Consider the following 13,628-nt stretch of genomic DNA (forward strand, 5'->3'; position numbering starts at 1 on the left):
CCGCACCGCTCGGCCCGCCGCCGCGGGCGCCCCCCGCACCTGCCCCTCGGCCCCGCCGGCTCTGGAGCTCGGAGCCGCGTCCGGAGGCACCCCCGCTCTGGGCCGAGCGGGGCGGTGAGGCCAGGGGCCCGCTGCCGCCGCCGCGCTCTCATCTTCCCCGGCAGTGGTATCTCCCGCTCCGTCCTGCTGGCGGTGGTGTTGCGCCCCTATTCGTGTCGCAGTGGTACAGCCCGCCGCCCTCTTCAGGCTCCCCCGGCTGCTCCACCTGTACCCGCGCTGTCGTCGGCTCCCCCCGCCCCGCGGCAGTGGTACAGGCCGGTTGTCAAGCGGCGAGCCGGAAGGGGCCGCGCGGTGGTGGGGCCGTGCCGCCGCCTGAGGTAAGATGGCTGCCGGCGGCCGCGGGGATGCTTTGGACGTCGCCACCGCCAGCTTGTGGCTGGGCCTGCGGGAGAGCGCGCAGCGCTACTGCGGGTTGGCCTTGGAAGGGGCGCGCAGGGTGAGTGCGGGACCCGCCTGCCCCCCGGGGTGGCTCTGGCGGACCTCCCGAGAGGGCCGGGGTCTTGTGCAGCGGCGCCTCGGCGTTGGGGGAGACGGCGCTGCCGGGGGTGGCGAGGGGGTCGGGTCTGAGAGAAACGGCCCCGCACCGGAGCGCACGGCTGCGGCGTAGAGCCGGGCTGTGCCTCGCTGGCGTGCGCCGGGGCCCGGCAGCCTGCCGAGAGCTGCGCGGCCGGGGGAGACCCGGCGGGGACCCCGGGCTGCGCGGGTCCTGTTGAAGCTGGCCGTTTCTCGGAGTGTAACGGACGTCTCGAAAAGCCAAAGCAGTGAAACGAACACACACACACACCCCGCACCCCTTGGCTTGAGATGAGGGTAGTCTGGCCGGTTTATTAAAGAAATCGAGATTAAGACTTTACTGCACAGTGACACGTTCTTAAACACAGGTCACACGTAGTAAATGTGAGCAACGTTAAGGAGGTTATATCTTTGAGAAAATACTGATATCCATTTACAAACAAAATGTGAGTGCGTTTAAGCATTTAAAATGCGTTTAATGATTGACTGTGTTCAGTGTGTTGTTTTAGCATGAAGTTGCTTGAGCAGGTTTTTCTACCAAGCATTTTCTACCAGTAAATCACAGAATATTTATTAGTATTAATTCTTCTAACAGTGAAACGTGTAGACAACTCAAAGAAGAATTTACCATAATTGGTAGGTTCAGAAGGAAAAGTTTTCTGAGCTTTATCTAGTCATCATCATATCTTGTTGGAACTTTTTTCTTATTTTTTTTCTTCATTTGGTAAATGTATAATTTAAAAATCAAAGGCTTCTGTTAACCATTTTCTCAGAGTTTTGGAAAAAAAATAGATGTACAAGCCTTAGAAGTAAACTAAGTCAACATGTAATGCCTGTTTCTGTTGAAAATATTAACCTTTGTTCCTTTAGTTGAAGCTTTTTACTTTATTTTTCAGGCTGTGGCTTCACTGCCTGAAGATATGAGACCCGGTCCTGATCTGTATGGTCTCCCCTGGGAAATAGTGATTTGTGCTGGCATTGTTGGAGCTTTTACAATTCTCTTGTTCCTGTATAGAAGTTATCAGTCAGTAAGTGTTCAAATTACATGCAGATACATAGAGTGCATTAATGGTTTGAATTAAATGGTTTGAGTTGAAATTGTTATTCTGTTCAAGATGTATAACGCTTCAGAGTTTTAAATCTGTTGTGGTTGAATTTAGAATCCCTTTAAAAGAGAAATTGAGAAGTAGTCTGTTTTGTCAAGACAGTAAGTGGTTAGACGTGTACTGAGTGACGGTTGTCATTAGAGGAAATGCAATGAAACTCACCATAGTAAGGCTTCCTTTTTCCTTCTCTTTTTGACTTCTATACCAGACTTTCAACATCAGCCCTTAAATTATTCTCATGGGATATAGAGGTCTTCCCTAGGGTGTATGTACTGCTATGTGTATTGATATCTCTGTGACTAACCTGGCTATAGCCAGACCAGGTCAAGTCTTTCAAGGTGATTGTAAGCAAAAGCAATCCAGATGGATTCCCATTAAGGGAGGAATTTGAAAACTCTTTGGGCAGTGACCTTGATTCTGTTTATTAGAACACTGAACCAATTTTACTCTGTGCTGTTTGTGAGCACTAAGCTGATGACTTTGAGAAACGCAGTACTGAAACGTTTTAACACACAAATCAGATTATTTTTGAGGTAAGGGTTGTCTTCTCTTGTAAGTAAGGATCTGAGTAATAACAGCTGCCTACCATACTCTCCCTACTAATGAAATGGGGTCAGTATCCATAATTCAGTATTCTAAATTTCTCCCCAGTTTTTGCATATTCTTAAACAAACATAATGTGATTTTGGTGCTAGGTGTAATGATGCTCATGTTTGAAGATAGGTTGCATAGCGGTTTAGTTTTTCAGATATGAGCAACTGCATTTTTAGGGTCCTAATGTCAACTTAGATCTGGAAAAATGCTACCTTATTCTGCAGCAGCGATTCAGATTGTCTGGAAGAGGATCTGTATTTATATAAGTTAATGTGTCTATAATTTGGGTCATTCTTCCTGTTTTCTAGCAGCATCCCTCTAGGTGGTATGAAAGAGGCATTTCAGCTGAAATTAGTCAAGCAGAAACTCTAATATTGTTTTCCTCCTGCACATGTCACTAAGGCATTAGATATTACAGAAGTTATTGATAGCTTTTTCAGTCATCCATACTTAGAACTGCCGCGACTGCTCTTTGAAGAATTAATGATTAGTTACTCAAAAGTAATGAGGTTTGGTTTGGGGTTTTTTGGGGGGATGATAGGATAAGGTGTGCTTATGATTTTCTTTTTCTATTACTTGGACTTCTTGGCCACCCCATGGCTTTAAATGAGAAGGAGACAGGGAAAATCTGAGGGACCCATTGTATATTAGGCACATGACCCAGGCTCAGCCTTGAGGGGAATGCTGTGCTGTAAAGTTTTTGTGGGTTCAGCCGAGTCTGCATTTCTTGTCCAGGCCATTTGTGACTGATTTTTGTCCCGCAGTTTGTAAGATTTTTATTATGTGGCACTAGGCCCCACGTGGCAGCTGCTGATTTGGCACTTCCCACTAAGTTGCACCTGGGCAGGATGCCCATCAAGTAGTACCCTTACTGCAGCTCTAACTGTTATGTATTATAACATGTGGATTTTTTTCCTCATAGGAAGTTATAGTCTGAGCTGGCATGTGGAGCTTCCCCCTCCTTCCCTTTTCCCACTCTTTTGGCTGTGCGTGTCCACTACCACTTTGTGTTGGCAGTCATGGTTATGTGATGACTATACAGAGTTGTGTTATAAAAGTGATCCAGGTGGAAACTAACCTCCTTTCCCCTCTTCTCTCTGTTTAATTAGAGTGGGAGAAGGACAGGGAAAACACACAGCCATAGAAGGGGTGAGAGCAGAGGATGCAGTTGCCCATTTTCAACAGCAGCCTGTATTTATATTCTGTGGTTAAACTGATCATGGAACCACAGCTTAAAAGATTAGTTTTCAGATACTATGCAAGAGTAATTGATCAGCATTTTCAGTATTTATTCTTTTTATTTCAGGTTAGAAGTCGACTTTATGTAGGTAAGCTTATTTTTCATACTGTTTCTTTGGAGTATGACTTTTTTTCTTTTCCTTTTTTATTCTCCTTTTAATTATTTAGATGTTGCAACACTTAACTGCCTTTCTTTTTTTAGGAAGGGAAAAACAGCTTGCCAATAAAATTGCTGAACTACTTGAAGACAAATGCAAAATTCTTGAAAAACTCAGCCTTTGCAAAAAAGAGGTAATGGTCCTCATTTATTGCCTTCAGATGTGTCACAGAAATGGGCTCAATTTATCAAGTATTTAAAGTATTAAACTTATCTGAAAGTAAGATGTTTAAAACCTTTTAAAGTGATTCTTCAAATGCCTTTTCCTGTCAGTGCCTTTAAGTGCCATTGAGGTGTTAGCAAGTTCTGCCTTTAACTCTTAATACGATATATTTCACTGGAAGCAACTTTAAAATGTCTTTGTTTTATGCTGCTGCGATAATCTACTAGGGCTAAGGCTTTCCTGTTTTCCAGCAAGGTGTATTTGTGAATATTTAGGTAGCAGCTGTGTTTCAGACTAGAGCATCATAAATTGCTGCTATTATTTAAGTAATTCTTTACATACATTCTGACATAAAGTATTTCCTTTTCAGTTTGAAGTTTTAGAATTGTCTCTGAAGGATGATAACATTATGAAAGAATCAACAGACACATCTTTTTTTGAGGTAAAAAGATAAATAGAAATTGTTATTTCTACAATTTAAGGCAGTATTTCAGGAAAATGCTGCCCATATTAACAACAACAAAACCCCCCAAAACTTAATTATTTTAATTGAGAACATTGTTATTTTAGTCCTGGATTACTGAAAATGACATAGAAGTGAGGCATTTAAATTAAGAGACGTTTTTGTAACAATTGCATTAAAAATGATTGATACTAAAGCAAATGGCATATTAGACAATATTTAATTTTTTTAAAAGTAAATTGTTCCTGTTTCTAGTTGAGAGAGAGAGTAGTGCATGAAGTATTTTTTTCTCACATCTGATTTAATTCAAATATATTTTATAGGCTACTGGAGCACAGTTGTAAACAAAAATTGCCACTACATTTTTTATATTCCCCAAACTGAGAATACGTTTGTAAAAGAGTTCCAAAAAAGTGAACCAAATACCTGATGGGTTCTATAAAATTTATCTAATAAAAAAGCAAATAGATTTATTTCATTCTGCACCTCAGATCCTGTAGAGCTAATTGTTACAGGTTTTGTTAACATGCAAGAGTACTTTGAGATTTTTTCCTTGATATGGTGGAATTTGTTAAACGTACTCTGCTGTCATGTTTAAAACATACTTGTCGTCTTCATGTGTAATTAATGTCAAATGTTTTATGTTAACTGTCAAAACAACTTGATTTAGGAAATGCATGAAAAACTGAACAAGTCAAACTTGGAACTCAACCAAGAAATAGAGAATCTAGAAAAAGAACTGGAAGAAGAAAAATCTAAGCAATCTGAAAATGATAACTTGGTAAGAATAAATAGAATCCTGTCTTTGTTCCTATTCATTGAAAAAAAAAATTCCCACCAAAAAATTCTCCATGGAGAAGACAAACTATTCTCTTTGGGTTCTTTGAAACAAAAACTACATTTCCCATTTTGTCTCCCCTCGTACTCCCTGTAGCATATTGGAAAAATAACACCCATAAAGGAAAATACTCAAGAAAAGGTGTTTTTACTGATAGAACCTTCTCAGTTTGAAAATTAGAATAACTTCATTAATTGCTTAGACCTTTTCAGTCAAATCTGTGGAAGAAGCTATATGACAACTAATAATTTTCAGGTGGCTGAAATTCAGAAGAGTGTAGAGTCTTTAGAGAATGAAGCAAAATCTATCCAGTCACAAATTGATGAGGTATGTCCAATCTTTACAGTTTCTGTTTTCAAATCTTTGCAATTTATCTGTTCTCCATGTAGTTACTGTTTTAATTTTTTTTTCTATTAAGGGTGCAGAAATAATATGCTGTGTAAACCAAAAGACTTTGTAAGGCTTAGTACTTTTGTGTGACTTGATTTAGCAACTTCGAATTTCATATAGTGATTGACATTTATTGGGAAGTACAGTTACCTTTTTTTTTCAGTTACCTTTTCTTTGCCTTCTTACTCCACAATGATATGTAGTGTTGCAAAACTACAATCAGCAAAAACTGTTGAAATTGTAGGGAAAATGTGAGAATACATATATAGCACAGCTAGAAAACCTAAGAATAAGTCCAATAATACCATCATGACCTCACTTGTATCTTCACCCATACTGTTTAAACAACACACTTTTTTATTCCACTTAGGCCAAGTCCACCCTAAAAGTGTATCAGATTAATACAGAGAGACTCAAGACATCTGTTCAAGATGCAGTAGATGAAAACTGCCATCTCCAAGAAAGTGAGAAACAGGTAGGTTCTACGTAGTTAACCTTAGAAACACTGTATTTTGTTATGATACTACATAAATATGATTTCTCTGAGGAGCTCATCCTCAGTGTGTTAATACCCCTTGTGTGCTCTAGTAAATGGAAAGAGGAAGAGGACATGGCTTTAAAATGATTTTATGTTGGAGTAACTTTGTCTAAAATAGTCCTGTTTTAAAAGAAATTTAATAATTACCGTTTGTGGGGAAACTTGCATAGAGTTCAGTGAGAAAGAGAGCATATGGTAATGTAAGACTAATAAGAATTTTGCTGAGACCTGGAGGAAAGCAGAAAGATTTTAGCACGTCCACAGCTAGGATCCTCTACAGAGGCAGAGAGAAAATGCTTATACTTGAACCAGAAAACAAATTAAGAAATTGCAAAGTGTGCAAAAGGCAGGTAAAGAACTTACTGTAGTACCACTATGGATGAATTCATGGAAAGTTAGGTAAGTAATACAAAGGGACAGAAAAGAATGTTACTTCCAAAATTTTAGCTGTTTATTTTCCACAGTGCCATAGCCAGATCCCAAAGAATGCTGGTTATTTTAAGATGTTCAGCATATGCAGTAGTTGTCCTGTGCAATAACTAGTTTTAGTGACATTATTCTAATTTTTTTCTAACAAAAAGGTATTATCTCTGAACATTAAATATTCCATGGAATGCTTTTGGGTTTCGTGTGGGCAGTTTGGGTTGTTTGTTGTTGTTTTTTTAATGGATATGTGCTTATTTTCCTGACTGACCGATGATCTCCTTGTTGTCTGAACAGTAACCTGATAGATACCTTGCCAGGTGGGGAGTAGAAGTACAGGCCTGTTGGTTTTTAGCAGTCTAATAAAAAGCTGGGGAGTGCTTTAGTCCTCTCTATCAAAACATTGTGCATATCAGACTTACTGATTCAGGAAAAAAAAAAGATGACTGGAAATAGAAAATTTTCTGCAAGAAGAATGTTTCAGTTTGCACAATTCTGTTATCAGTAAAACTTCATATTTTTTTCTAATTTTAGAAGGGTACCTGTTTCTGACTACAAAAAAAAGGAAGACAATTTTATGAGACGCTGTGAATGGAGAAACAGATTTGGGTGTTATCACTGTGAGATGAAGTTGCTTGAGAATTATTTTCTTTCAAGAGTTTTTTTGTCTAATCTATACATCCTCTTTGTTTCTGTGAGGAGGAAGGGTCTGGTCTTAGTGTTTTATTTAAGATGTGACAGTGTACTTACATAATAAATTTTGAGAAGCAGTACACAAGTTTTAATAGACAGGGTTTTTTTTTCTCTGGTAACTTCTTGGGTTCAAACAGAAATTATCCAATTGTTTGTGTGTGTGAAAATAATCTTCTTTTTCTTTCCTCTTATTAAAAAGTAGTACTTACAGTAAGATAATACTAAGTGCTGACAATTACTATACATTTTATAGGCAATCATTTTATATCAAGCAAAACCAGGAAAAAAAAAATCAATAAAAAGAACTCTCAGGATGTAATTAACTTGCCGCGTTCCTAGATAAAAATAAGGGGTTTTTTGCATTCCTTCTGGATAAAATAACCTGGATATAGCAGTTCCTTAACCACATTATTTAGGATGAATTACTACGTTTTCTTGTTAACTGAGCTTTGTTGCAGTTTTTAATAATTTGAGAACATTTGTGTATATTGTATTTTGCTATGCTTTTTAGTAGATAAATAACCAGATAAGAGTTGATGGAACCTGATAAGGAAAGAAGAGAAAGTATCTGCTTTGCTTATTTATATTCTCTTTTATGAAGTTGTTGTAAGCATGTGAGTTAATTTGCTATATTAGAATATGCATATCCCTTTTTATTTTTCTTTCTTACTTTTTTTTAAAGATGGAATTTCACTTATGCTCAAAAGGTAACAAAGGTGTTATTTGTTCACAGAAACTAGAGTACTTTCTTCCTCTGTCCATTTGCACTAATGGGTCATAATCTTCTGGCACATCATAGCTTAAACATAACAGATGTGCTGTCTCAGATTTATGATGTGTCAGAGAGAGGATTGGGCCTTTTAGTTTGAACAAGGGAACTGTTAATAAACTCCAAACTTTCTGTACTTTGTTTTTTGCAGGAACTTTAGAAATATATATTGCTTCAGCTTATTGCAAATCCTTGCTATTTCTCTTTATTGTAATTCTTACAGGTATATAAAGTCATATCAATTTATTTTCTCTTTGGCTTTGTGAAGAAGGATTATCTTAATTAGCTTCCCTTTGAGGGTGACAATTAACGATAAAAGTAGTTGCCTGTGTATGTCTTCTGAGCAGTATTAGCATAAAGAGTATTTTTGTTTTATCTGTAATACGTAGTTTGCATGATGCTGCAAATTCATATGTGGCTTTTACTGCTTGAAAGGTGCAGTTGTGTGCCAAGTGGGGTTCATCCAATTCTAGTCACATACCTTTTGTTTTATGGCTTCCAGTTTATCTTTGATAAGTAGTGTTCAGGCTTGCTTGTCTGTTTGCATGGCAGTTCCCCTGTTTAACTACCATTTTCTGGTTTTATTTTTAGTATAACTGGCTGTTACGTTCTTGTTGCTCAACCTAGTTACTCCTTTCTGTACCTTCACTGCTTTTAAATTGGTTGCCTGTTGGGCAACTTTAAGCAATATTCTTTTGAAAGAGACTTAAGATTTTTTTTTTTTTTTTTTTTACTGTACCCCATGTTTTTGTATTGCATGTTTTGTCTTAACAGAAATTTGCATCAGTTCAATTTCGTTCTCACACTATGAAGGCACGGTTTAATTAGTTAATATGTTGCAGTGGTTATTCTTAATGAACTGGTGCGTGCTTCAGAGTACTAATTGCTTTACAGCAGTGAAGTATTTTTGTGAAATGACATTTTACTAGGGGATGTCTGTAAAATGTAACCTTGGAGTCTACCTGTCTTTTTAGTTAACCACAGTTAATTACAAAGATACATACTAGTAAGTGTTGATTACATACAGCTGCTGTGACTTTCATTAACAGGGAAGCTTTTTTAAAATAAAATTTAAAAATTAATTTAAGAGGTATGGAGGAGAGTAGGAAAAATAATGTAGTTTTGCAAGTCATGTGAATTTAAATAGCTGTCTAAAAAGCTTCCTGGTTTTCCTTACCTCACCAACCTCTTCTAGGTTGAAAAGATGGGTACAATTTCGGAAGTGTGTATGCATATTGGGGAATGAGTGTTTTCCTCTTCATCCACTCCCCAGTGTTTGTAGCTGTTACACAAATTGTCGCTATTTTATATCCATTGCTATTGTCACATCAGGGTTTTTCAAATGAGTGGAATATTAACTGAACTATTCTTATAAATGTTTAAAAATATCCTAACAACTAATTACAACGGAGAGCTATGGCAGCTAAAGCAACTAGACAATAACAGAAGCCTTACTTTTCAACGTTTGAGGTTTAACTGTCTTGTGGTCTGTCTCTGTTAATTTTTACTGATGGGTGAAAGGTTAAAATTCTGCTTATGTGTAGATAATACATGTAACAGGCTCAAGTACTGTTCATCCTTGATTCTTGGTTGTAATAGACAATCACGCTAATCTGGTATTCCCTTTTTAGCTTTTACAAGAAGCTGAAGGATGGGGTGAACGATTTAGTGAACTAAATGAACAAACTAAGATGTTTGAATCGTCTAAAGCAGATATAGAAGAAGTATTGAAAAATAAAGAGAGTCAAGTCAAGGTAAATTACGACAGCTGGCATTGAATTGAATTATTCAGGCTGATGCTGTCCTGGTTTCGGCTGGAATAGAGTTAATTTTCTTTCTAGTAGCTGGTATAGTGTTATGTCTTGGATTCAGTATGAGAAGAATGTTGATAACACACTGATGTTTTCAGTTGTTGCTAAGTAGTCTTTATGCTAGGTCAAGGATTTTTCGGCTTATGCCCAACCAATATATAAACTGGGGGGAGTTGGCCTGGGGGGGATTGCTGCTCTGGAACTAATTTGGCATCGGTCGGCAAGTGGTGAGCAATTGCATTGTGCATCACTTATTTTGTGTATTGCAATCCTTTGATTATTATTGTAATTTTATTATTGTTATTATTATCATTATTATTTTCTTCCTTTCTGTTCTATAGAACTGTTCTTGTCTCAACCCATGAGTTTTATTCTTCCTATTCTCTCCCCCATCCCACTGGGTGGCGGGGAGTGAGTGAGCAGCTGCGTGGTGCTTAGTTGCTGCCTGGGGTTAAACCATGACAGATGCTAATCACCAAGTTCCAAGAAAGTCTAACAACCTCTCCTGGTCTTAATATGCATTAAGATGTTTTGGGTTTTTGTTTGCTGTCTCCATCCTCTAATGTCTTATTTCCTGCTAAGCAAAAAGGTTGCTTAGCAGCACAATGGGGCAGTCTGATAGCCTTGGAAGCCAGCACATTAGATAAGGAAAAACTCTTTGTTCTGGTAGAGTATATGCATTTTTTTGAATTTGGAGCATGGGAGTTGGGAGTGTATTCTTACATGTGTGTACCTTATATACACAAGCTCTGCTAAAAGCATGCATACTTGGCTATCTGAAAAGTCTTCACAAGGGCACACCTGTTGACCTGCAGGTATATGTTTTAGTAGAAAAAGTAATATCAGGCATCTAGAATCCTGTATATGGCGCTCCCTTGATCTACTAAGGGAACTAAATGAAGGACAGAAATCCTGAAAACGTAATTGTAATGGTAACTACATTTTCATTGCTTGTGTTTATTTTACTGTTTGTGTTTTGTGGTGGCTTTTTCTTAGTCGCTGACACAATACTTACTGAAGATGAAAGACTGGAGTTCAGCAATAAGAGAAGATGATGACACTGAAGATAATCACTGGGACACAGATATAAAGGGTGAAACAGAGAATGGAGAGCACTTAGGTATGGTTTGTATAGCTTCCCATCTTAAATATTAATTTAACAGCTGTTTTAGAAATACAGAACCAACAAACTTTCAGGAAGGTTGTAACATTAGCTTTGTAGAGTTGGATTTTCAAAAACTCACCCAGTGTTATTCATGTCAGACAGTTAACTGATCCTTGGACACCTCCAGAATAACAACCTGTGCTACTATTTAGCATCGTGTGGAAATAGCTAACGCATACATATTATCATAGAGCAATGTAAAGACTCAGTGCTCAGTCTCTTGCAGAATGACTTCAGCCTATGTTAGTATTAAGCAGTGATTCTCAAACATTTTTAGGTGGAAACCTTGCTTTCATTTCTTCTTGAAGCTCGTCCCAGCAATAGCACTGTGGGTCCTCAGAGCCTAATTTCTGTTTCCTAGTCCTTACACAGGTGTTACTTGTTGCAGGCAGTACGATAGCACTGGAATCAGATGGGTGTAGATGTGGGTCCCCTCAAAACAGCAGCACAGAGGAGCCTTTCTTCCTCCTTTTTCTTGCTGCAGCTTCTTCTTAGGCTGGTGTTGATTATACAGTAGGGCACATCCCAGTAAATCTTACAGTGTGTATTAAGCATTTCACTTTTAACATGAGCATTCTGAGTCTGATTGGCAAACAAAGCACTAGAATATAGCGCGCCCCCCCCCCTTTTCTCCCCCCCCTTTTTCCTCCAAGTATGCTATGCCTGTCATGGTATGTTGGGGATTGCTTTTTTTATAAAAACAAAATAAAATAATACTAGTAAGCTCTGTCACAAACCATTTTGTGCTTTTTATGTGACATTGTTCTATTCTGTCAATCAGATGATCAGCAAAAACGAACTGTAAAGAAATTGATCTATGCTGCAAAGGTATGTGATTTTAAGAAACTTGTGGATGGAAGGGGGGGAAACTAGAGGGAATATATGCAATGGTTTTGATAATTTTAATTGCATGTAGGTATCAGTATCACAGAGTTCAGCACCTTTTAATGTTTAATTAGATATTTTTGCATGCAAACAGTTTCTGGAAATCTTAAAACGCTCATTTTTTTTAAATTTTGATTGTAGTTAAATGCTTGTTTAAAGACCCTGGAAACAGAAAGAGATCAAATGTATTCAAAACTGTCTGATGAAAATAAAGCTAAAGGAGAACTTACAGGTAATTAAATGTTGTTTTGCCTTTAAGATTAGTAAGATGTTGGTTTTGTACAATGATGTTACAGCCTGTAAGTATTGCTTCCAGTAAAAACTGAATTAAGTTTACATTAATAGCTCTACTTGATTTTTAAAATGCCTGTTTGAGTTTAAGTTGCTTAGCTGTTTTAAATATTTGATTTTAGAGGTAAAGCAATCAAAGTTACTAAAGCACCATTTGCAAATTTTGTTGTACTCTGTTGGAATATTCTATAACTGTTAAGTTATAGAATCTTGAAATATATGGGCAAAGTGATGTTAGTAAATATATAATACCTTCTTTACATAATTTCTGGACATGAAACAATGGAGTTTTAGTCTAAATTTTAAAACCATCTATTAAAAATGGTAGCTTAATTGTAATTAGTTTGTAATGGGTGCAAGCTCAATATTTCTTAAAATCCAAAATACTGCATTTGGAGAATTGAACCTAAAAGCATCTTGCTGTGGTTTTTTCCTTTGTTGTGTAGGACATACTGAAATAAACCTTATGAAATGAAAACATTGCCACTTTAATTCAAATTAAACCTGTAATTAGCTATTGCTTTCATAGATAACAGCCAGCATAGTAGCCATCATATTTGAATGTACAGTGCTTTGTTATTTGGGTGATTAAATGCTCTGTAAAACTGTATTTTTCAGTTTTTGATAGTTCTTTAAACTGACTCTTTGTGCTAGTGTGTTTTCCAAATTGATTGTAACTCTGTCCCATAAAGATATTCAAACTTAATTGAAGCTTTCTATGTTTCTTGAAGAGAGGCATAGGAGTAGTAAATAGGAAAAGAAACATGACTGATTTTAATTTGGAAAGATAAGGTAGTTTGACAAATATGAGTTATCCCTGCAGGCTACTCAGCAAGACCTCATGTGGGTAAATCTGCAAGAGTGTATGATGGTACTTATTTTACTCCTTTAGTAGAATAATTAGAGTAATAAGAGCCCTAAATGAAAATTTATATTGTGAATTACAAAACTGCATTGTTTTGAAAGAAGCTATACAATTTGGAGCAAAGGCTAAATATGCACTCAGAGCTGCCCTTTGTGGCAGGTAGAGAGTATAGTTGCTGGTTTCCCATAAAAAGGAGCAATACTGCTTCTCAATTTGTATAAATTATTGAAATATATTAACATATTATTGCTTATATTATTAAATCAACATAGGATCAAAGGTTTTTACAGACTTTTTATATACTAAAATATTGCAGATATTTTAATTTTGTAACTTTTGCATTGTCCCAATATAATTATTTCTCAATTTGATAGAACGTATAGAAAACCTTCAAAGTCAACAAGCTTCCCTGCAGTCTGAAAATGAACATTTGGAAAGTGAAGTTCAAAAGCTTCAGCAGAAACTTAAAGTAATGAGTGAACTTTATCAAGAAAATGAAATTAAACTACACAGGTGCTGGTTTCTCTTCTTATATTCAATGCCTTCTGTTTGATTTGAATATAACTCCTTGATTTGGGGGGCTGAAAATTATTGAAAATTTGGATACTGCTTTCCAGAGTTTTCTGAATTGTGAAGACCCTGTTATGTTACACCTTCATGTACAT

General features: G+C 37.3%; 1 protein-coding gene across 6 annotated transcripts in view; it reads left to right on the forward strand.

Moving 5' to 3' along the window:
• MIA2 (MIA SH3 domain ER export factor 2) overlaps positions 1 to 13,628 on the forward strand; it is a 39,544-nt gene that overhangs the window by 11,460 nt on the left and 14,456 nt on the right. For 5 of the 6 annotated variants that reach the window (XM_052782674.1, XM_052782675.1, XM_052782676.1 and 2 more), the window contains 12 exons: positions 1,470 to 1,601; positions 3,580 to 3,601; positions 3,715 to 3,803; positions 4,203 to 4,274; positions 4,966 to 5,076; positions 5,389 to 5,460; positions 5,894 to 5,998; positions 9,578 to 9,700; positions 10,754 to 10,877; positions 11,704 to 11,750; positions 11,949 to 12,039; positions 13,338 to 13,476. In XM_052782674.1, the coding sequence (XP_052638634.1) occupies positions 1,470 to 1,601; positions 3,580 to 3,601; positions 3,715 to 3,803; positions 4,203 to 4,274; positions 4,966 to 5,076; positions 5,389 to 5,460; positions 5,894 to 5,998; positions 9,578 to 9,700; positions 10,754 to 10,877; positions 11,704 to 11,750; positions 11,949 to 12,039; positions 13,338 to 13,476 (1,127 nt within the window). Of the gene's footprint in view, positions 1 to 324; positions 497 to 1,469; positions 1,602 to 3,579; positions 3,602 to 3,714; positions 3,804 to 4,202; positions 4,275 to 4,965; positions 5,077 to 5,388; positions 5,461 to 5,893; positions 5,999 to 9,577; positions 9,701 to 10,753; positions 10,878 to 11,703; positions 11,751 to 11,948; positions 12,040 to 13,337; positions 13,477 to 13,628 lie in introns of those variants that run through there. The other variant, XM_052782678.1, reaches the window with a different exon arrangement.

Source organism: Harpia harpyja, chromosome 3 (assembly GCF_026419915.1).
Source record: "Harpia harpyja isolate bHarHar1 chromosome 3, bHarHar1 primary haplotype, whole genome shotgun sequence".
Lineage (NCBI taxonomy): Eukaryota > Metazoa > Chordata > Aves > Accipitriformes > Accipitridae > Harpia > Harpia harpyja.